Source organism: Trichosurus vulpecula, chromosome 2 (genome assembly GCF_011100635.1).
Source record: "Trichosurus vulpecula isolate mTriVul1 chromosome 2, mTriVul1.pri, whole genome shotgun sequence".
Classification (NCBI taxonomy): Eukaryota; Metazoa; Chordata; class Mammalia; order Diprotodontia; family Phalangeridae; genus Trichosurus; species Trichosurus vulpecula.
Genome location: NC_050574.1, coordinates 63,076,457 through 63,097,437, shown reverse-complemented (window position 1 = coordinate 63,097,437; position 20,981 = coordinate 63,076,457). Strand labels below are relative to the sequence as shown.

The 20,981-nt window shown below is 39.2% G+C and overlaps 1 protein-coding gene across 4 annotated transcripts in view; it reads right to left on the bottom strand.

Annotated features, from left to right (window-relative positions):
* PHACTR4 (phosphatase and actin regulator 4) overlaps nt 1-20,981 on the bottom strand; it is a 119,860-nt gene that overhangs the window by 38,878 nt on the left and 60,001 nt on the right. For 2 of the 4 annotated variants that reach the window (XM_036744852.1, XM_036744853.1), the window contains exon 1: nt 9,634-9,746. The exons of the other annotated variants lie outside the window; for them this stretch is intronic. In XM_036744852.1, the coding sequence (XP_036600747.1) occupies nt 9,634-9,679 (46 nt within the window). In that variant the 5' untranslated portion in view covers nt 9,680-9,746. Of the gene's footprint in view, nt 1-9,633; nt 9,747-20,981 lie in introns of those variants that run through there. 4 annotated transcript variants of the gene reach the window in all.

Genomic DNA, 20,981 nt, shown 5'->3' with positions numbered 1-20,981 from the left:
CCTTGATGTTTCATTTTCTAGTTTATCACAGTATTTTGATAATTTCATTACAAAATCATAGGCTGCCAGAGCTGCAGGGATCTCAGATAATCTTAGAGATCATCTGCTCCAACACCCCCTCATGTTACAGAGGGGGAAACTGAGGCTCACAGCACGGACACGAATTGTTGAAGGTCAGAGGATGCCTTGGTGGAACAGAAACCGCCTGTGTACAGGGCAGTCTGCTGTCCTTCCTAGTCTAATAATCACTAGAGTTAGTGGCTCCAACATAAATTTCTAGGAGGTAAATTTGTTTTTAGCAGGTATATACCACTAATATATAATATTTGGCACTTTTCATCTTCAAAGAATTTTGAAAGTATCAATTAACAAAAATACACAAGGCAGATATTATTATACTTGGGGATGGAGAAGTGAAAAGACAGGAAGCAATCTGCCCAAGGACACAAATGGTGTCTACTTACAACCAATTAATAGCTAATTCTGTCTAGTAGGGCATGGATAAAGCAATTTTTTTTCTCATGGTTATAAGTTTTAATCTTTTCCTGAATTAGATTATAAGGACATAGGGAGTATTACAAAATACAAAACAGTATTTAAGGCAAGAAGTTGCGTAGCCATCCTCAAACTGTGGTCCACTGTGACCTGGGGGTCCTCAAGACCCTGAGGCTATATTTTCTTTATATACCCCAACCAAAACGTTATAATGTAACAGACTGAAAAAAGGAGAAATTAGAAGCTAGCTGTCTTCAATGAAACTAGACATTAATGGTACTTATGTCAACATATAATCAATTTATTATTATTTTCAATGATTTAATATTTAAAAATTATATCTGTTAAATCTCTAATGATAAATATTGATAGATATAACCCACTTAAACAAAACCTCTTAGGGGGGTGGTGTTTCTTGGATATTTAAGAATATAAAGGGATCGTGGGACCAAACACTTTGAGATTTGCTGGTGTGGTAGATAGGATGCTTGGCTTTGGTATTTGGGCAAGTCATTTAACTACCTTTAGACCTTGGCTGCCTCATTTATAAAATCCCCTCTCCAGCCACTTCTAACCACAAACACATGATTCCATGAATTGGTACAGCTTCATCAATCAACAAGCATTTAGCAAGCACGTATGATGTTCCTAGTACTGAGCACTGAGGGGGAAAAAGTGAGGCAGTTCCTGCCCTCAAGGGCTATACAGTACGTGGGGAGGAGAAGGGAGCTTAGGCCTAGGCTGTCACCAGGATGACTGGGTGGAGTCATGTGACAATTGACTCACCCACCACTACTATATCAAGGGTAATGAACTGTACACTGATAGAGAAGCAGGCAAAGGATATGAACATAAGCTCTCAAAACTTGTGTAAAGCTAACAAAAGGACAATTTAACGAAACATAGGAGAAAGAGTGAATGAAGCAGAGCCAAAGTGACAAAACATACAATTTCTACATAAGTGAAGAAAACTTCAAAAACATTGGGTAATGCTGGTAGTAACTTACAAGGTGTCCTTTCTATTAAGAAACAAGAAACCACTGAAGTGTTTTCTTGTTGCAATCAGTCATAATCACTCAGGCTGTTTTGTTTTACTGTTAGGGTATTCTGTGGGTGTTAATGCTGTGTTAAAACAAAATCTACAAATGAAAAATTTAAAACAGCTTTCTCTTTTTAATTTTGTTTTTTATTATGTACTTAAAACATCAATGTTTCATTATACAAAAAACAGAAAAAGAGGACATGAAATTGTGAATCTCTATTACATATAGAACAATAAAAATATTGCCTTGCTTATCTGTGTCCTCTCTTGAACTTCTTTCTGAGTATTTTATCTATTTTTTAAGAGTCAATAAGCGCCTATTGTGTGCCAGGCATTTTGCTAAGCACAGGGTAGATCAAGAAAGAGAAAAGACAATCCCTACTCAGTGGAGGAGACAACATGCAAACAATTATGTACAAACTACAACAAGGATATATTGAAAATAATGAAACAGAGGGAAGGAACTAGAATTAAGGGGGAAAAGGGCAAGGTTTCCTATAGAAGGTGGGATTTTAGTTGAAGGAATCCAGGCAGTGAAGATGAGGAAGGAGAGCATTCTAGGCATGCAGGACAGCCAGTGAACATTCCTGGAGTCAGGAAATGAGCGTCTTGTTGGAGGATGAACAAGGAGGACAGTGTCACTGGATCAGAGTTGGGGTGTAAGAAGCTTGAAGGTAGGAAGGGGTCAGGTTGTAAAGGGCTCTGAATGCCAAAGAGAAGATGGAGTTGATAGGGAATGATTGCAGTTTACTGAGTTTTGAGGTGACATGGTCACACTCATGCTTTAGTAAGACTCTGGCAAGCTGGGTGGAGGACTGCCTGGAAAAGACTTGTGGCAGGCAGCCCAATCAGTAGCTATTACAAATGTCCCTGTGTAAGTTGATGAGGGCTTGCACCAGGGGGGGCGGCAGGGTCAGTGGAGAGAAAGGGACATATTCAAGAGATGGTGTAAAGGTGAAATCAACAAGCCCTGGCAATAAACTGGATTGGGGGGGGGGGGGGGGCTTGAGGTGAAGGGAGTGGTGAGAGTAAGGAATCCAAGATGACACCTTGGTGGGGAGCTGGGGTGAATGAGAGGATGGTGGTACCCACAAAACAGTAATAAGGAAGGCTGGGAGAGGAGGCAGTTTGGGATAATGGAGAATGACTTGCTTTGGACATGCTGAGTTTATGTTTTTATTATTAATGTAAAAAATTTTTATTTTCAGTTCTCAAGTCTCTTCTTCCCTCTACCCCCCTCCCCTCCCCAATGAGGAGGCAATAAATACTACAGCCACTATACATATGAAGTCACACAAGACATATTTCCACATTAGCCATGTTGCGGGGGGGGGGGGGGAGGAACAGAGCAAGAAAAATGTTAAAAGTGAAAGAAAATCTGCTTCACTTTGCACTCAGGTCTCTCTCTGGAGGTGAAGGTGGACAGCATTTCCCATCAGCAGTCCTTTGGCCTTGTGGAAGATCATTCATTGATAAGAGTAGCTAAGACTTTCACAACTATTAAAATACTGAAGTTGACAAGAGTTTAAGATGTCTAGGGGGCATCCAATTTCAAGATGCCTAATAGTTGTTTCAGTGATGTTCTTTTCTTAAATACATGCATCCCCAAATCAAAACAATACCACTGCTTCCCCCTCCATAACAACTTTTGTTTGACCTTGGGCAAGTCACTTCCGCTCCCAAGGTCTCCGTAATGGAAGGGTGGGGCTAGAGGCCCCAGATGTTCCTTCAGCTCTAGGTCTGGACTACTCTTCACTTAGGCCTGCAGAAGGTAAAAAGGGTTCTGTCCTTTAGAGCAAGTGTCAAACATGCAGTTCCAAACACTCCAGACTGTGGCCTGAATCAGATTAAAATGTAACTGGGGGATATTTAACAAAATAAATAAAAATACGATACAACATATAAAATATCTTATTTTAAAATTAAGTCACTGTGCACTCCCAGGGATGCTTCTATAGGGTTCTGTGGCCCCTGCTTCCATCTGAGGTTGACACCACTGCCTGAGAAGGCCCAGCACAGTCAATAGCTCATAAATTATGGAAGTGAGTTAAAGCTGTGAAGTGGCTGAGGGAAAGGTAACAGGGAATGAAGTCTGTACTTTTTTTTTCTTGGGTTAAATGTCAGTCACTGAAAAAGCATCAATTTGTCCATTTTCATCCATGAATCCAGACAGTAACCACTTAGTCTCATCTACATTCAAACACTGGAATGTCCAAAGATTGGGCAACACCCACAATGTTCTTACTATGCAACTGTATGCCATGTGGATAGAAGCGTACACTGTCAAAGTCACAGCCAAACCACACAGAGAAGTACCGTGCTCCATTCTGGGACGCTAACATGCTGCAGGGTGTCCAGGGCAGGGTGAGGATGTTGAAGGGAACATTAAAAACACAACCGTGCATATACTTGCACACACAAACATACAGACATACAGACATTGACTGTGTGTCATAAAAAGAACCTTAGAGATGGATTGTCTAGTCCAATTCCACCTGTTACAGAGGAGAGGACCATGGCCCAGAGAAGACTTGCCCAGCATCGGTCACAGGGGTGGAGCCACAGACTAAAAATCAGGTTCCCAAGGCCAGGAATATTTCCACTACATCACATGCTTCTTCACAATATTATCAGTGACATTTAGCCTGAAGAAAAAAAACTAAACTTGGGGAACAAGGAGAGGACACAGCCCTTCAAACACTGGAAGACAGTAGCTATCACACAGCAGAGGGTCCCAAAGGGCTGAATTAGACTTGACAGAAGGAAAACTTATTATCAGAACTACTGAAAAGCAGACTAGCCTAGCAGAGGGGTAAGCTCCCTACTGCTGTGAACTCCAGCCTCACAGTGATGACTTATTGAGATGCTTCAAGGAGAGGAGAGACTTTAAGGCCATCTTTAAGGTCCCTATACCAATATTTGACAATTCTTATTATAATTAGATTATAGATTCATTGGGCAGAAATGAATCTTCCTACTCTGCATAACATTTTCATAATATTAGAGCTCAATAAATGGAGATGAATTTACAGTACTTGTAAGAAAGCACACAACACTATTGCACTCACTCACCTTTTAAAAGAGCCTTACAATTTGATTTGTGGTGGAGGGAGAAACTAACAAAAATATAGAAGCTAAAGCAACTACCAGTCAATTAGCAGCATGAATTGATGTTTCGGTAGAATAGCAAATCACCCTAAAAGAACTCCATTGAATTAATTACCATGGGAATTAGAAAGCAACAACCCCCTCCCCCCCCAACTGTCTGAGGTGAATTGACAGCTAGAGAGGTACCAGAAGAGAGCTCTTTCTTCCTCCCAGTACAACCAGGTCAGAACTTGAGTACCTGGAAACACAGTTTCCTACTGAAGCCTCGGCTGACGAGAAACATTCCCAAATCTGACAATTTGACTGAGATATGATCTGGGACCAACATTCTACATGAAGGCTTTTAAAATCATACATGATGAGCGATAGAGCCATGGAGTATTCACTAATGGAAAATTATCAAAAAAGGGGGAGGTCCAAAACGTTTCCAAATTTGATTTTGCAAGGAAAAGGTGAGATCAATAACTACTATCCTGTCACTAGTGCAGGGAAGGAGTGGGGTGGGTGCTCTATCTGAACCGGAAATCCTTTCTAGATGGTCAAAGGAGCCTACAAGGAGATTCTGAACTGCTCTTTCCTGCTGGATTCTAGATGAGATAGGAAAATTATGCCATTTCCTCTTCCTCAGAGAAACTCCTATTGTAGGTTTTCCCCCGATGACTCAGAGTATAGCTATGTACTTGCTGGCCATTTTGGAGGCGGAGATTTTTCTCAACAGTTATTACTAAACATCTGAGGCAGGATTTGAAGCCAGCTCTTCTACCTATTCACTACATTCTGCTGCCTCACATTTTTCCATTTATCTATCCCCCCTCTCAGTTATTTGAATGTACCCAGACAGTATAGATTTAAGAAAAACTTCAGATATGGTGGTTGAGATCTACCCTGTCCTCCTCGTGCAATTTCCAGTATTGTGAGGCAAAGAGAAAGCACAAAAGTGTAAACACCAGTTGGAAGAGTGAAGAGAAGCCATGGTGCATGAAAGCAGGGTCTATTTTAAGGCCTCTCCTTAGTCCTCTGGTAATGCCTCACTGTGCTATGCAACAAATCCTGAATTCTTGGATGCTAGGCCATGAGAACAAATACAAGCGTTGGCAATTCCCATCAAACAGAAGAAAGCTTGAGTATGTATAATTTAAAGTACTGATACGAGGAATACTTATTCATAGAAGCTAATGAGGAATTGAGAGAGCTCCTGAAGAAGTACTATGGCATAGTGAAAATAACAAAATATGTAGAGACAGAATTGATTCCAAGCCTGGATTTGCTTATGGTCTATGTAATCTTGGGCAATCAAATGCCTTCACAGAACCACAATTTTCTTAGCTGTCAAATGAGGGGGCCAACCTAGGGTGACTCTAAGGTACCTTTCAATTCTGAATTCCAGGAGCCTAAAAGGAGGAAATGCAGGCTCAGATAACTTAAGAAGTTTGCTTCAATTTGGAAAGAAGCTGGAAAAGCTGAGGAAAGAAGAGGGTGGAGAGAATGAAAGGGAAAGAAAAAGAAGGATAAGAAGTATGGGGCAGTAGGGGAGAAAAGATAGGGTGGACTGACTGGGCAGAGCTTATAAAAATTCTTTGGTCTTGTGACTAATTTCAGGACATGTATTAATTAGCATACCTGCTTTGATATGGTATATAATAAAGGACTCTCTATGTACAGAGTGTTTTTATGTTGTTGAACAGGAAGTACAAAGAATTACTCACTCCAGATTTATCTCTGCAAATCTGTAGGCAGAGCTGGTAGAGATCTATTTCACTTACAGGATAAATCTTTAATATGAATTAACATAGGCAAGTTTTGTTTAATGAAGTGAAGAGGGTGTGGTTTAATTTAATGTGGACTCAACATCTGTTGTAAAATTGCAGGCATTTGAGATTCATCATTTCAGATGACAGCCATTTTCTACACTGATTGGCTACTTACTCTGACATAACTTTTAAAGGATTTTTACATTCAACTGTATATGCTGCTAATTTCTAAGAAGGAAAGAGTCAATGCCTCTTTGATAACAGCACTGGTTTCCTAGAATTGTTATTTAAAACATTTTTTATCGTTATTCAACTTTTCATTTATTTATGTATTATCTACTGCCAATCCAGTGGCAAGCTATTTTCCCATGCTTATTTCCTACTACCCCTTTTCAGTTGCACTAAGCTGTGGACAGGGGTATCACTTGCCTTCTGTAGCGCCTACCTGGAGCAATATTGTATTCCCAACATTCTTTTTCATGGAATGCTCTCCCTTCACCTCTGCCCATCTAATCCATCCTTGAAGGTCCTGCACACAGGCCATCTCCTCCATGGAGTGTTTCCTTGACACCCCCCACTCAGTAACAATCCTTTCCATCGTGGACCTCACCCAGTTCTTTCTGTTCACCTCTTATGCACGTATGTGACCTTCCATTATAGTTACTTGTATAGTTACCCTACTAGATTTTTTGATGCATATGGGCAGGAATCTTAAAATTTTCTATCTTCCCCAGAGTCTGGTTCAGTGTTTTGCACGTGGCGGGAGGAAATAAATGATTGCAGAAGTAGAAAGAACAGCAGTTCTACATCAGAAATTAGGAGACCTGAGCACTTATCTCGGCCACTGACTATGTATAGGTGAACTTGAACAAAAAAATCCAAACACAATTTCTTCATTTGTAAAATGAGAGAGGATGAGAATAGATTAATGGTCCCCATTATTTCTGTACAATCCCTAGGAAGCAGGGGCTATGAGCAAGGGATGAAGCAATCTGTGTCACTGCATCTGAGTATTCCAATTTCACCTATCTTATGGAGGATGTCTGAATTTTTTTTTAATTTTCAAAAAGAGTTTCCCATATGGAAAATGTTGGGAATCACCAGCAGCTCTATCTAGCTTCTTGTGCTTTATCACTGTATGTTTTAAAGTTCCTTCTGACTTTGACATTCTAACTTCTGTGTGTTAAGCTAAGTTACCTTTCATCTCTAATATCCTAGGTCTAAAAGAAAACTAATGAAAACTCCTAATGTATTTGCCATATTCACCCTTTGGAAGAGTCATTGAAATCCTATCTATTACTACATTTAATGTCTTCTTCGATGTGGAACTGTGCTATACACAGTGAGAAATATAATTTACATATCCATCAAAACTTTCAAGAAAAGAGCCTTAGACTGCCTGAAATTCAGTATTTCCTTCAAATATAAGCTCTAATTATAGCTTCAAACAATATATCAATGATATGCCTTCACTTAAAAACCATATAGTAAGTTGTCAATCACATTTGTTGAAGGGAAAGTATCAGAATAGGAGAATTAACGTTGTAATATAAAAATCCCCTTTCACAGGCTCAGAAAGGACTTCAGAAGCCTAGACCACATCAAACACCAAAAGATCTCCACTACAACACATACATCTAGCAAGTGGTCATGGAGACTTAGGGTCCAAGGGAAGGCACGCAAGATATCAAGGCAGCCAATTTTCTTTCCGGGTGGCTAGTGAAAGTGTTCAGTAACATTCGATAGCTAATACTGCTCTCATCTTCTTCACTTTTCTCTGGGTTAGAGTATCTTATCATCTTTCCTTTCACTTCATTCACATCCATCCTTATCCCTCTTATCTATTCCTAGGAAACTCTTGATTCACTAGTTTGGGTACTCTTCTTTCACATGTCCACTGCCTTCTACCTAAGCAGAAAGAGCACTGAGCTCTCCAAAGTTCTTTCACTTATAAATTAACGAATGATATAAAGAAACCTAAGTCCCTGGTATTATATGGGTTTTTTTTCATAATTCTTAACAAACTTAACTAAAAAACTTAACTTGTTTAGCCTGCTGTTTCCACAGCACAAGTCACTTCACTAGCCCAAGAGTGAGTTATTAGGTTAGTATAGACCTGGCCCTAATGATTGAAACAGAGTGAGTCAAGACCTGACTTCAGTTCTAAAAACTTTGTTTCTGACTCACAGGGAGATCTCTATGCATCAATTTCCGTAAAACAAGAAAAGCACTTCTGTGAAAACTTTGGAAGTCTTCAGATGAAAGCACTGCCTTTGGAAACACTAACACTAAAAACTGAATGGCAACTGGGAGTATTACTAATCACAACCCCCACCCCCTCTTTCTTTCTCTAGTCTAAATTGTAAATGTCTTAACAGAAGGCCATTTACGACTGAACATGTCTGTTTTCCATCACTTTTAAAATCTCAAAGAAGGTTATTAATCATTTTTCTAAAAAAACAAAAAAATCAAAAACCCAACAACCCAGGAAGAGATGATTTACTGACATTTCCTTACCTTGCTTATTTTTCAGTAATCCTTAAACAAACCATTCAGTAAAAACCAATTTCCTCAAGTTAAGCCATTCCTCTCTGTTCAACCAGTGGGGTTTAAAAAATAACAACCCCAAAGCCTAAGGGAAATAGACTTGAGGTAGGGAAGGCATCAGATTCCATTTGTGAGATCTGAACCTCTATAGCAAAAGCCACCAATTGTCAAAGTGCTCTAGATTTCACACAGTAAGAACGTTTCAAATCTAGAGTTTGGAAATGGAAAAAATGGTGAAGACAGACAACAAAGGGGAAAAGCCTTGCCATACTCTACCTGACTCCAAAAGTTTAGTCATTTCTTAAAAGTGCCCCACCCCTTTTTATAGAGATCACAGCCAATCAGCTGTTCCAATGCCACACCTATGTTCTAAGTATTCTACCCCTGTCAAATACTTGGGTTCTCCTTATGTTGTCTACTGCACTCCAAAGCAATGGTCTACCTGTCTGGCCCAAGAAAGGTCCTGTTAGTCAGCAAAATAACATGAAAACCTCACCAAGAAAATGGTGAATGGCAAAGAAAGTAAATAGAAGAGAAACAACTTCTCAGTTTCCATTCATTGAAAATTACTAATATCTCTAGAGAAATGTCAAACCCTCACATTCCCCCTATATCGTCCTTGGATTCACCTGCAAATGTGCTTTGTTCTCAAGCAGATTTTCTCCATTTCTTTTGTCTTTCATTACTCACCAACTGCAGCTGGATTTACCGGTCCAGAGACGACACCTTGCCCCATGGTTGGATTTAGTTTGATGGAACTTTCAACAACAAGCTACCTTGGCAGAAACAAATGCCCTTCTGAGATGAGATATCCACAGTGCCCAAAGGAGAAGAGCAGCCCATCTAGCCAAGTTACTGCCTCATCTCAGGAGAGGCCATGGATGTCAGTTGATCTACAGGAGTTTTCACTCTTCCTCTCCCCAGCCGACTCACTCGTAGAGCTTACAAATATGCCTTCATGCCAGCTCTGCTCAAACAGGAATGCCTGTCATTCCACTGTGTGCAGGGCAGAGCTGAAATTCAGGAAGGGGAGGAGACTGCCTGCCAATGACATTCTAGCTGCTGAGCTGTATAACCCGAATTATCATCACCCCCCCACCCCCTTTTATTATACTAAACTTGGCTGAAACTCACAAGGCTTAGAACTGGGTGTGTAAAGTGAAGAAGTTTGTGTGATGTTTCACCGAAGAATGAGACGATACAAACACCAGAGTAATGAAGAGCAGGTGATTAATTAGAGCAGAAGCTCATCTAAGTGAGAGTTTCGGAAGATACTACAGGAGAGCTACAATTATAGGCTTATTCTTGGTATACCAAAATACTCTGACAAACTAAGACTCATTCTTGAGCAAAGACAAGAGTGTTGATCAAAATGACATACCCAAATTCGAATGCAATTAACAGAATTAAAAAAGGCTTCTAACATACAGAAGAAAAAAAAAAACTTTTTTCCTGAACATTCCATTTGTGGTGAAGTGTATATAGCACTTGGCCTGGAGTCAGGAATTCATTCTAATCTGATGTGAGACACTTACTAGATGTATGACCCTGAGCAAGTCACTTTAGCTTTCTCAGTCTTAGTTTCCTCCTCTGTAAAATGGAGATTAAAATAACACCTGCCTTGCAGGGTTATTATAAGACTCAAATGAGATAACTGTAAAGCGTTTAGCACAGTGCCCTGGCATATAGTAAGTGATATGGAAACCAATGTTTAATTCATGCACTAAATTTCTGCTAAAGAACACTCATATCCACCCCCACTCAGGGAATACAAATCAGAAATTAAAATTGAACAAAAACTTGCAAACAGGAATTGTCTCATGTGTTAGGAACACCAAAGCACCAGCTAACTGGATACAATTATGGTTAATAGGTCCTTCTTTAGAAGAAATGTTTCTTAAAATATGAAGTCCCCTGACAAAATGGCAGATGCTATTTAATTGTACACTTTGCATCACAACGATGGAGCCAAACGTAATAACATTCCATGTCATATTTGAAGTGTCAAACCAAAAGCTTTGCGATCATATAATTCTGGACTCGAATACTTCATTTTACATGAACATGTAAATGAACAGCAATGATATCAGGAAGTTTAACTGGGATAGTAATCTGATCTGAACTTGTGACATGGCCAGAGCACAATGTGGAAGATCGAGGCAATCTAAAGATATCAGAAGAAAGGCCAGAAAGGTCATGCATGAAAACATTCTATGTTCCAATGAGGGAAGGGAATAAGCATTTATATAGCACCTCCTCTGTGCCAGGTACTGTACTACATGCTTTACAAATATTATCTCAACAACCCTGGGATGTAGGTGCTGTTATTATCCCCATTAACAGTTGAGGAAACTAAGGCAAACAGAAGTATTATCTGAACAAAGGCTCTGAAGAGATTTCTATTAGCCCTTAATAATTTTCCCAAGGTAGGTTTTCAGCAATGCATGCTATCTATTTTTGGGAAGCAGATTTGGATAAATATGAATGGGTACATGAAAAGAAAAAAAAGAAGCTCCTATTTCTCATAACACAACAGTTTACAAAGTACTTTACTCAAAGCTACTTTATGAGGCAAATAATTAAATATTATACACACTGTATATGCTAAGGAAGCCATGGCATAGTCACTTAAGCAAGACTCAAATCCCTCATCTGTCAAATAAGAAGGTTGGGTTAGACAACTTCCATGGTTTCTTCCAGCTCTAAGGTTCAGGAAACCTATAAATATAACTTTCCTTGGAACGCAGGCTCAAACACAAATTTTCGAACTCCAAGGGAATCTGGTAGTCCTCCCTTGAACTGGCATTCCAGAATCTTGCTTCTTGGTAGGATGTGCTCCAGCTTTTACTCTACTCGCAGAGCCTTGCAAAAACCAAGCATCATTCCTGCCACCCCGTGAGGCATTGAAACAAGACTTACTTCAGGAGAGCTCTCCATCCCAGATGGAGGAGAAATGGGAAGGTCTCATTTCAACCTCACAGGAAAGGAGACGAACTCTTGGGTATTATTACCGTCTAACCCATGATCAGAAAAACACACATATTAATATGAGACATTATAGGCATTCTATGGGCTCATATTAGAGAGAACACCAGTGCGCATGAGCGTAAACCTGTTGTTTTTTTTCCCCAAGTGAAGGCCTTCATTTTTCAATATCCCGGCAATGGTGTACAAGTTTGGGAAACTCTCAATATTATTGGAGATGTTTAGCCTGGAGAAGTCTCAGGAAATGTGTGTTGAAGTGCTTAAAAGGCTGTCCTGTGGAAGAAAGATTAGCCCTGTTCTGCTTGGCCCTAGAGGAAAGAACCAGAAGTAGTGCAGGGATGTTGCAAAGAAGCAGATTTAGGCTCAATGTTGGGAAAAGCATCTTCCTTATCATTTACAAATGTCCAAAGTGGAACTAGCTGCTTTCTGGGGTAATGGGTGTCTCTTTAAGACAGAGACTTGCCAAGTAGGGGGCTGCTGGTCTTCAGGGATGGAGTAGAACAATAGATGGTCCCCTGCTAAGATCTCCTCCAAATCTGAAGTTCTGTGATTGTATACAGGGAACTTGGCAGAAAAAGAATTTTGGGCAAGAAGCATAAAGGAAAAAGAACTCTTCAGAAGATGAATGCTCTTTGAATAAACTAGTAATATTTTTCTCTTATCATTCTCATAAGAGGAGGGAAAAGGAAACCTAGTTCAACTGATGAGAAATCTAGATGGCAGCTAGGTGGCACAGCTGGGCCTGAAGTCAGGAACTTCTATTCCTGAGTTCAAATCTGGCCTCAGACACTAGATGTGTGACCCTGGGCAAGTCGCTTCACCCTGTTTACCTCAGTTTCCTCATCTGTAAAATGAGCTGGAGAAAGAAATGGCAAACCACTCCAGCATCTTTGCCAAGAAAACCCTAAATGGGGTCACGAAGGGCCAGACACGAATGAAGCTACTTAACAACAGTAAGACTTCAAAAGGGAAAAGATAAATTATAAAAGTATTACTATTGAAAACCAACCATTCTAAGGGTATCTGATAGGAAATCAGGAGAAGTTTGTTTAGAAAAATCTATGGCTTAAATGATTTGAATTTTTATAAAGACAGCAACATAGGATCCAGTTTAAACCAGGGTTTTAAAAAGTAGGCCTTGCCTTAACAAACTCTAATGGCTCCCTATTACCTCTCAGATCAAATACAATCACCAAGAGGCACGTAAGTGAGGAATTCTTAGGAAACCACTTGTAGGAAATACATAACAACAGATGAACAAACTCCAATCTTCTTCTGACAGATCTGGAAACTGAGGCTTAGAGCAAGTCAGTCATTTGACAAGTGTCACATAGCAAGTGGTTCTTGTTTTCTGACATTTTTTAAAATGTCTTGTCCCAGATCACATAGCCAGGCAGTATCTGAGGCTGAATTTGAACGCTGGCTGCAGGGTCAGTGCTCTGTGCACTAGGATTCCACCTAGCTGGCTAAAAAGTACCACTATATATTATCCCTTTTGGACTGACAGATTAATTTCAGGACATCTTAATATTAGTTTATTAGACAAATAGATCAGGTGATATTCTAGGTTAAGTTTCCTCAGGAAGGTGGCTTAATGCAAATATGTGCTGGTAACTTAAATGACCCTTTTTTACTTTTCTTTGGTAACCTATCTATATAGCCTCTTCTCTGTTCCACAAGCCCCAGCCTCCCTCCCCCCAATTGAAAAAGGGAAAAACAAAACTCTCATACCAGATACATAGTCAACCAAAACAAATTCCAACACTGGCCAAGTCCAAAAAAAAAAATGTGAAATATATGTATGTCTCATTCTGCACTGGGACTCCATCACCTCTCTGTCCAGAGGTGGACAGTAGCACTACCAGTCCTCTGGAATTATGGTTGGTCATTGCATTGATTAGAGTTCTGCTGTCTTTATAATGTCTGCTCATTTGATCTGCATCAGTTCATACCAGTCTTCACAAGTTGCTCTAAAATTATCCCTTTCATCATTTCTTACAGCACAGCAATATTCCATGATATTCCTATATCATATTTTGTTCAGTCATTCCCCAAACCCCTTAGTTAGCAGTTCTCTGCTACATTCTGTATAATTTTTATGAATTTATTGTGTCCATGTTATGAGTACACCTCTAGCCCCCAGAATGCAAGGTCTTGAGGGCAATGAATATTTTATTTTTGATGTATCCCCAGCACCCAGTAAAGTGCCTGGAATGGGTGAATGCAAACATATTCATTAAGCACTTAACTATGTGCCAAGGCCTGCGCTAAGTGCTAGAAATACAAATTTTAAAAAAGATAAACAAGTGCATACTCTCAAGACCATCCCAATAACAGAAGAAGAAAATACAAAAGTTTGGCTGCGGGGTGGATAGAAAAGGCCAGAAAGCTTAAAGGATCAGTTGCAGGGCAGATGGTCATTAGGTCACACAGTAGGTCAGATGATGGTTCCAGGAGACCACAGGGCATAGAAGCAGATGAGAAGGCCTAGCTGTCCACTAGCTAACGAGAAGCATGAGAATAATTGGCTTCAACTTTATTGGAACTGTGTAAACAGTTAAACAGTCTGGCACATGGTTGGGGCTAAAGAAATGTAGGCTAAGCAGAATTGTTTCCATGCTCCCCCTCTGATCTTTTTGCTAGATCTTATTGTATAGCTATAATAACTGTATGTATTGTTGTTTCGATTCTTTAGCATGATTTCATTTCTTCCCATATTTCTCTATTATCTACATATATACCATTTCTTTTTTTTTTTTTGGAGGGCGGAAAGCAGGGCAATTGAGGTTAAGTGACTTGCCCAAGGTCACACAGCTAGTAGGTATGTCAGGTGTCTGAGGCCGAATTTGAACTCAAGTCCTCCTGATTCCAGGGCCGATGTCAAAATAACTTCAGTGGAACCTTCTTCTCTCTCTACTAATTCCAGTAAAAGGTAATTTTCTCTTCACAAATATCCGATCTGAAATGACCCCAATATTTAAGGGAGTTAATATCCTACAACTATTTTTTTAAAATCATTTCCCAAGGTAGAAGTTAAGAGCCTCAACTAGGGGCAATAGGGGTGGTCACTTCTGAATTTATTATCATCTCACCGCATCCTGGGCCATCTCTAGTTGTCCTGGTGAATATCAGGCCTCTGGACCCAGATGGCTCTGGAGGAGAAAGTGAGGCTGGTGACCTTGCACAGCGCCCCCCTCCCTCAAATCCAAGTCAAATGCAAGTCACGTCATCATTTCCCTGATGTCATGGTCCTCTTCAAGAAACTAAGGACAAACACAACAACAACAATTGTCTCACTGAGGGAGCAAAGAGTGCAAAGGAAGGAAAGAACACTCCTCCAGGTTAACAAACTTTGTTTGAAAAATCACTGTACAAATGCGCATTCAAATATGGAAAAAAAGGTAGGAAAGAGCACAAGATTTGCAGCAAAAGACAGGTTCAAATACAAGCTCTGCTGCTCACTATGTGACACTTGATGAGTCACTTAACCTCTTTCAGACTTAGTTTCCTCCTCGGTAAAATAAGAGTGGAGTGGACTAGGTAACTCTGAACTCCCCTGCAGTTCTAAATATACGATCTTACAATGATTAGCTCCAAGTTTTCAGAGACTGTTGCAGACTCTTAACACACTGATAATACTTCCCCGTTAAGAAAATAATATAGTGCCATGACTGGCAAACAGTGACAAAGAACTGCTCCCAGAAAACATCAAGCTGTCAGTTAGTTGTTAATTTGGTTGCCTTGACTTCTTTGTTTCACATAACTCAGCATGTGCGTAGGTGATCCAATGGAATGAGTACAGGGCCTGGAGTTCAAATCTAGCCTCAGATACTTACTAGCTGTGTGACCTGGGCAAGTCATTGAACCCTGTCTGCCTCAGTTTCCCTCACCTATAAAATGAACTGGAGAAGGAAATGGCAAACCACTCCAGTATCTTTACCAAGAAAACCCCAAATGGGGTCACAAAGTCGTATATCAACGAAACATCTCAACAGCAACAACCTGGCATGTGAAGCATGCAAATTCTTTTCTCAAATCCTCAATGTGTCAACCTGCAGCCTTCTCCTCTTACCACAGTCCTGTCTCCCTCTCTATACTCAACCTTTCCAGCCCATATACTGTCCAGTTGGCTAGAGTCCCTTTGACTGCCCAGGTAGCAGAAGGGATATAATAAGCAGAGGCTGCCATTCTAACTAACCAGGCCTGAAAGTCCTATGGAGCTTTTATGACACAGGTATCTACCTCCATTCGCAAGCCTATCAAATCTCAGTAATGATAACATCACTGGGCAAACAACAATCATTTTCAGAGAAGAGAAAGTGATTATGTGAATACTTTGGTTATGAATCAAGACCTATATAGGAATGCATGTTATTATGTGAATAGCTTCTAAGAATTAAGCTGCCAGAGAGAAAGAAAGATGATGCACAATGAGAGTCAAGGAATTCTTGCTACTTCCAAATACTCATCCCACCTAACCTCAAATACTAGAATTGCATACTATTAGAGCCTTGAACTTTCTTATTTTACATACAATAAAACTGAGACCCACAAAGATGAAGTGTCTTGCTCAGGGCCACAGAGTCAATGGGAAGATGATCTGGGACTAGAACCCATGTCCCCTGACTTCCAATTCAGTATTTTTTCTACTATATCTCCAAACACCTGTGATATATGCACAACAATCATTCATCGAAATCTCTCCTTCAGTATCTTTTGCCTAGTTTGGACAAATAATCTAACTTCTGACAAAGTGACCACCACAGCTCTTTAGGGAACACCAGAGAGTGTCATGCACATTTGTATATAGTACTGGTTTCATATCTTATCCACCCACACTGATGACAGGTATGAAGTAATACATATATTTTTGTATTCACAACATAGTAATTTGAGTTTAAAGAGAAAGAAGTTGAAGTTGTGCCAGCAGTAAAACTTGGAACTTACACCTAGAAGACAAGCCTGGGGCTTGTTGTACCTGTTTTCTTAAAGCTGGCATTTTCAGAATAAACAGGCATTCAAATAAGTTCATGAGAGCAGTGAGAATAATGCACTGGGAGCTCAAAAACATGCGTTCTACTTTTTAGTTCAGTCAATTAATTCACTGGGAGACCTGTGAATACACAATGTTTCTGGTTGGTGGTTAAATTTAATTTCTTAATTTTCATCTTTACTAGAATTTCATCTATCCAGCTCTGGATCCTATGAATCTATTTCCCTTGAATCTCTGTTCCAAACAAGAGAATTATCTTCTGTCCCTGAGCACAGAATCAAGCTGCAGACACAGTCATGAAATGTTACAAGAGGAAGGGATGAGTACAAGTGAATCACATTCTGATTTGAAGGGGCCCTAAAATACCATCTAATCCAACCCACACTTTAACAAAAATTTCTGAGAGAACCTACCCAATCAATTAGCCTTTGCTTGAAGACTTCCAATGAGGAATAATCCATTGCCTGCCTACCAAAGCAAATATTCCACTTTTGAAAAGCTCTGTTGGTAAGGATTTCTTGATATGAACTTTCAGTTTGCCTCCTTGAAATGTCCACCCATTTCTCCTCATATTAATGTTCTTCCTAAACTATACCATCCAGAAATAAAAAGAATACTCCAGAAGTAGCCTGAACAATGCAGAAAATAGCAAGAACACGACTAATCCATCAATCACCATGCATTTAAGTAAGGACTGTATACATCTCTTAACGCAGCCAGCCTAAACTGTCTTAAACAGTGTTAGCTTTCTGGCTGCATATCACATGGTGACTCTAGTTGAGTTTTCAGCCCAATAAAGAATCATTATCTTTTTTAGACTACCAGTTGTCTACCCATGCAACCCCTATTTTATCCTTGTGAAGTTATTTATTCAAACTAAGTATAAGAATTTAGGATGATAGAGCTGAAAGGGCTCTTAAAGGCAATGTATTTAACCCACTCATTTTGCAAATGAGGAAACTGAGACTGGAGAGGTCAAGTAACTTGACCGGTGGTAGAAAGGTAGTGACAGGCGGGATTTTAAACCAGTATTTCTGAAATTATCTCTAAGTTTCATGTGATTAGATTTTGCCCCAACTTCAAGTCTGGCTAGATCTTTTACTATCCCTTCCAGCTTGGTAATGTCATTTGCAAATTACTGAAAACATTCAGCAGCACAGGCAGAGCAAGGAACAGCAGGACGCACACTCTAGTGACAATCCTTGACATCTAATCATAATCATTAACCACTGAGTCCAGTCATTGAACCAGTTCCAATCTTCACTGCATTGTCATGAAACCCACATTCCCACACCATGTCTGGAAGAATAGCATGAGAGACTATTCAATGCTTGGTCAACATCTAGGTAACCATCTATAGCAGTCATCTGATGTACCCGTCTAGCAGACTGGTTCAAAAAAAAGGGGTAGGGGGTGGGAATGAGGTTAGTTAATGCAATTAAAGAAATATTTGTTGAGTGTCTACTATTAATAAGGTACCTTGCTAGGTGCTGGGGAAAACAAAGACAAAAATAAAAGTCTTCAACCTCAAGAAGCTAAACTAGAAGTATACACCATGTACACAAATAAGCCTGGTATGAGGAAAATGAATACAGGTTCTAAACTTTTCTCTCCCAAATAAACTGTTACTATTTTGTTAAGTTCTATGAATCCTTGGTAGATTAATTGGTATAGGACTAAATCTATGAATTAGTTTAACTAACACTGTCATTTTAATTATATTGGCTTGACTTAATAATGAATGATGAATCTATGATTTCCTCTAATTCTATAGTATCTTACAGACATATTAATTAAAATCTAAAGTGGTAACTACCAGATATTTTAAGCAATTGTAGTTCTCAATGGAGTTCCAATTCCTATTATTTCCTCCTATTTTTGTTAGGCTTGTATAGAACTGCTGATGATTTCCATGAACTTATTTTATATTCTGCTACTTTATTAAAGCCTTAAATAATCTTTGTTAGTTTCTTCACTTAAGATTTTTTTCTCTAAATAAACCATATTACATTGTGGAAACATGTTTTGCATGATTTTGTATGGACAAATGAGTATCATTTCTTGCCTTCTCAATGAATAGAGGGGGAGGAGGAAGGCTGAAGGGACAGAACTTGGAACTGAAAATAAAATTTTTTTTAACACATTATCTGCAAATTTTGCCTCCGTTCTAACAATGTTTCTATCTTTAATTTCTTCTTCATCTTATTGGTATAATTAGCATGTCTAGAACTGTGTCAAATGATAATGGGGAGAGGGATTACTTTACAGAACGAAATAAACAAAATATGTTTGGGAAGAACAGAGGTCTGATATCTCAAGGAAAAAAATTAAAACAAGTAGAATCACATGATCAAAGAATTACTGCTTAAAAGTAAAGTTTGAGATGTGGCATTCATAAAAAATGTTTGCTCCTGGTTATGAAATAAAAATGTACAGATTATACCAGCAACACACTGAAGCAATCAAATACAGCAGGCCCAATGTTCAAGAAACCCAGTAACAGAATTTACATGGGAATAACTCCCTATTAATGTTAGAAGGAATGGTTCTCTGGGATGAAGAAAAAGGAAGGATATAGGTGAAAATTTAGGTGATTTTAAAAAAAAATCAATAAAATTTTATTTAAAAAAAAGAATTGCTGGGAAAACTGGAAAGCAGTTTGTCAGAAAACAGGTTTCAAATACCATCTTAAAACATAACACTATAAGCTCCAAATTAGAAGAGGCTCATAAAAAAATTAGCAAACAGAAAGAAGAGTGTCTTTCTAAACCGTGGCTAAAGGGAAAAATTCATAATCAATAGGATAGAGGTAATCGTAATATATGATTTTGATTTTAAAAAATGAAAAGACTTTTACCCCAGCAAAATCAATGCAACTAGTAAAAGAAGACAAACTACTGATGGGGGTGAAATCTCATGAAATACTTCTCACAAATCTAACACTCAAGATATGTAAGGAATTGACAAATTGTGACCACTTTCCCACAGAGAAGCAGTTAAAAGGTATCAATCACTACATGAACAAATAAGAGAAATGAGAATTAAAATAACTTCAGTAGATCACAAACTCCTTGAGAACAGATTCTTTTATTTTTCTTTGCATTCCCAGAATTTAGCACAGTCCCTGGCACACAGTAGGTGTTTCATAAATGCTTGTAAATGACTAGCTCCACCATTTAAATCCATCAAATTGACAAAGATAATAAAAGAAAGTAATAATCAACATTGAAGGAAGGGCAGAGAAGCCACTAATGCATTATTAGCTGATCTATGAATTTGTCTAACAGTCCAAGTCACTAAAATGTGTTGATCCATCCAATCCATTGTTGGGGACATATTAAAAGGAAGAAAATGACATGTATATGATGAAATATTCACATCAGCATTCTTTGTAGTAGCAAAACACTGGAAATGGCTGAACAAAATGAGTATACAGAGCACTGGAATATAATTCTGCCATAAAAATTACAAATACAGTATAGAAACCAACACTAAAAGCTCCTGTAGTCACGTTAATTGTAGGGGGGTAGGGGGAGGAGAGCTGTGATCGTGGAACAGTGCATCTACATTGTCAGACATTCTTTTGTTAGCTGGTTTTTGCTCAAACTTCTCTTTGCCGTAAGGGAGGGTTGGATGGGTGGGTATACTGAAAAACAATTCTGATGTTTTAAAAAGCCACAGTGGAACGAAAAGCTGGCAAAAAGAGAAAGCCTTGAAAGTCACTTCCATTAATTTTTCATCCCAAGCCATGATGGTTCTTTGTCACCACTGTCTTCTTCTTCAGGCACCGACAGTAACATACAGAATTTCACCACAGCAATAGAAGCTCAGCTTATTGGCCTATAGTTGGTAAAGTTCACGACTGCCAGTTTCTTCAGTAACATGGGATGTTGTCCAGGTAAGCCTGCTTACCTGAACTGCTCAAGAGCTGCTAGGTGCGCTCTTAATACCTCTCCACTCATCGTGGATTATGAATTCCCTTTGAGGTGTTTAGGGTTTCAGCCTTTTCAGGACCAGAGATTATTCTCCTGGGCAGAGAAAAAAAAATGAAGCACAAAAG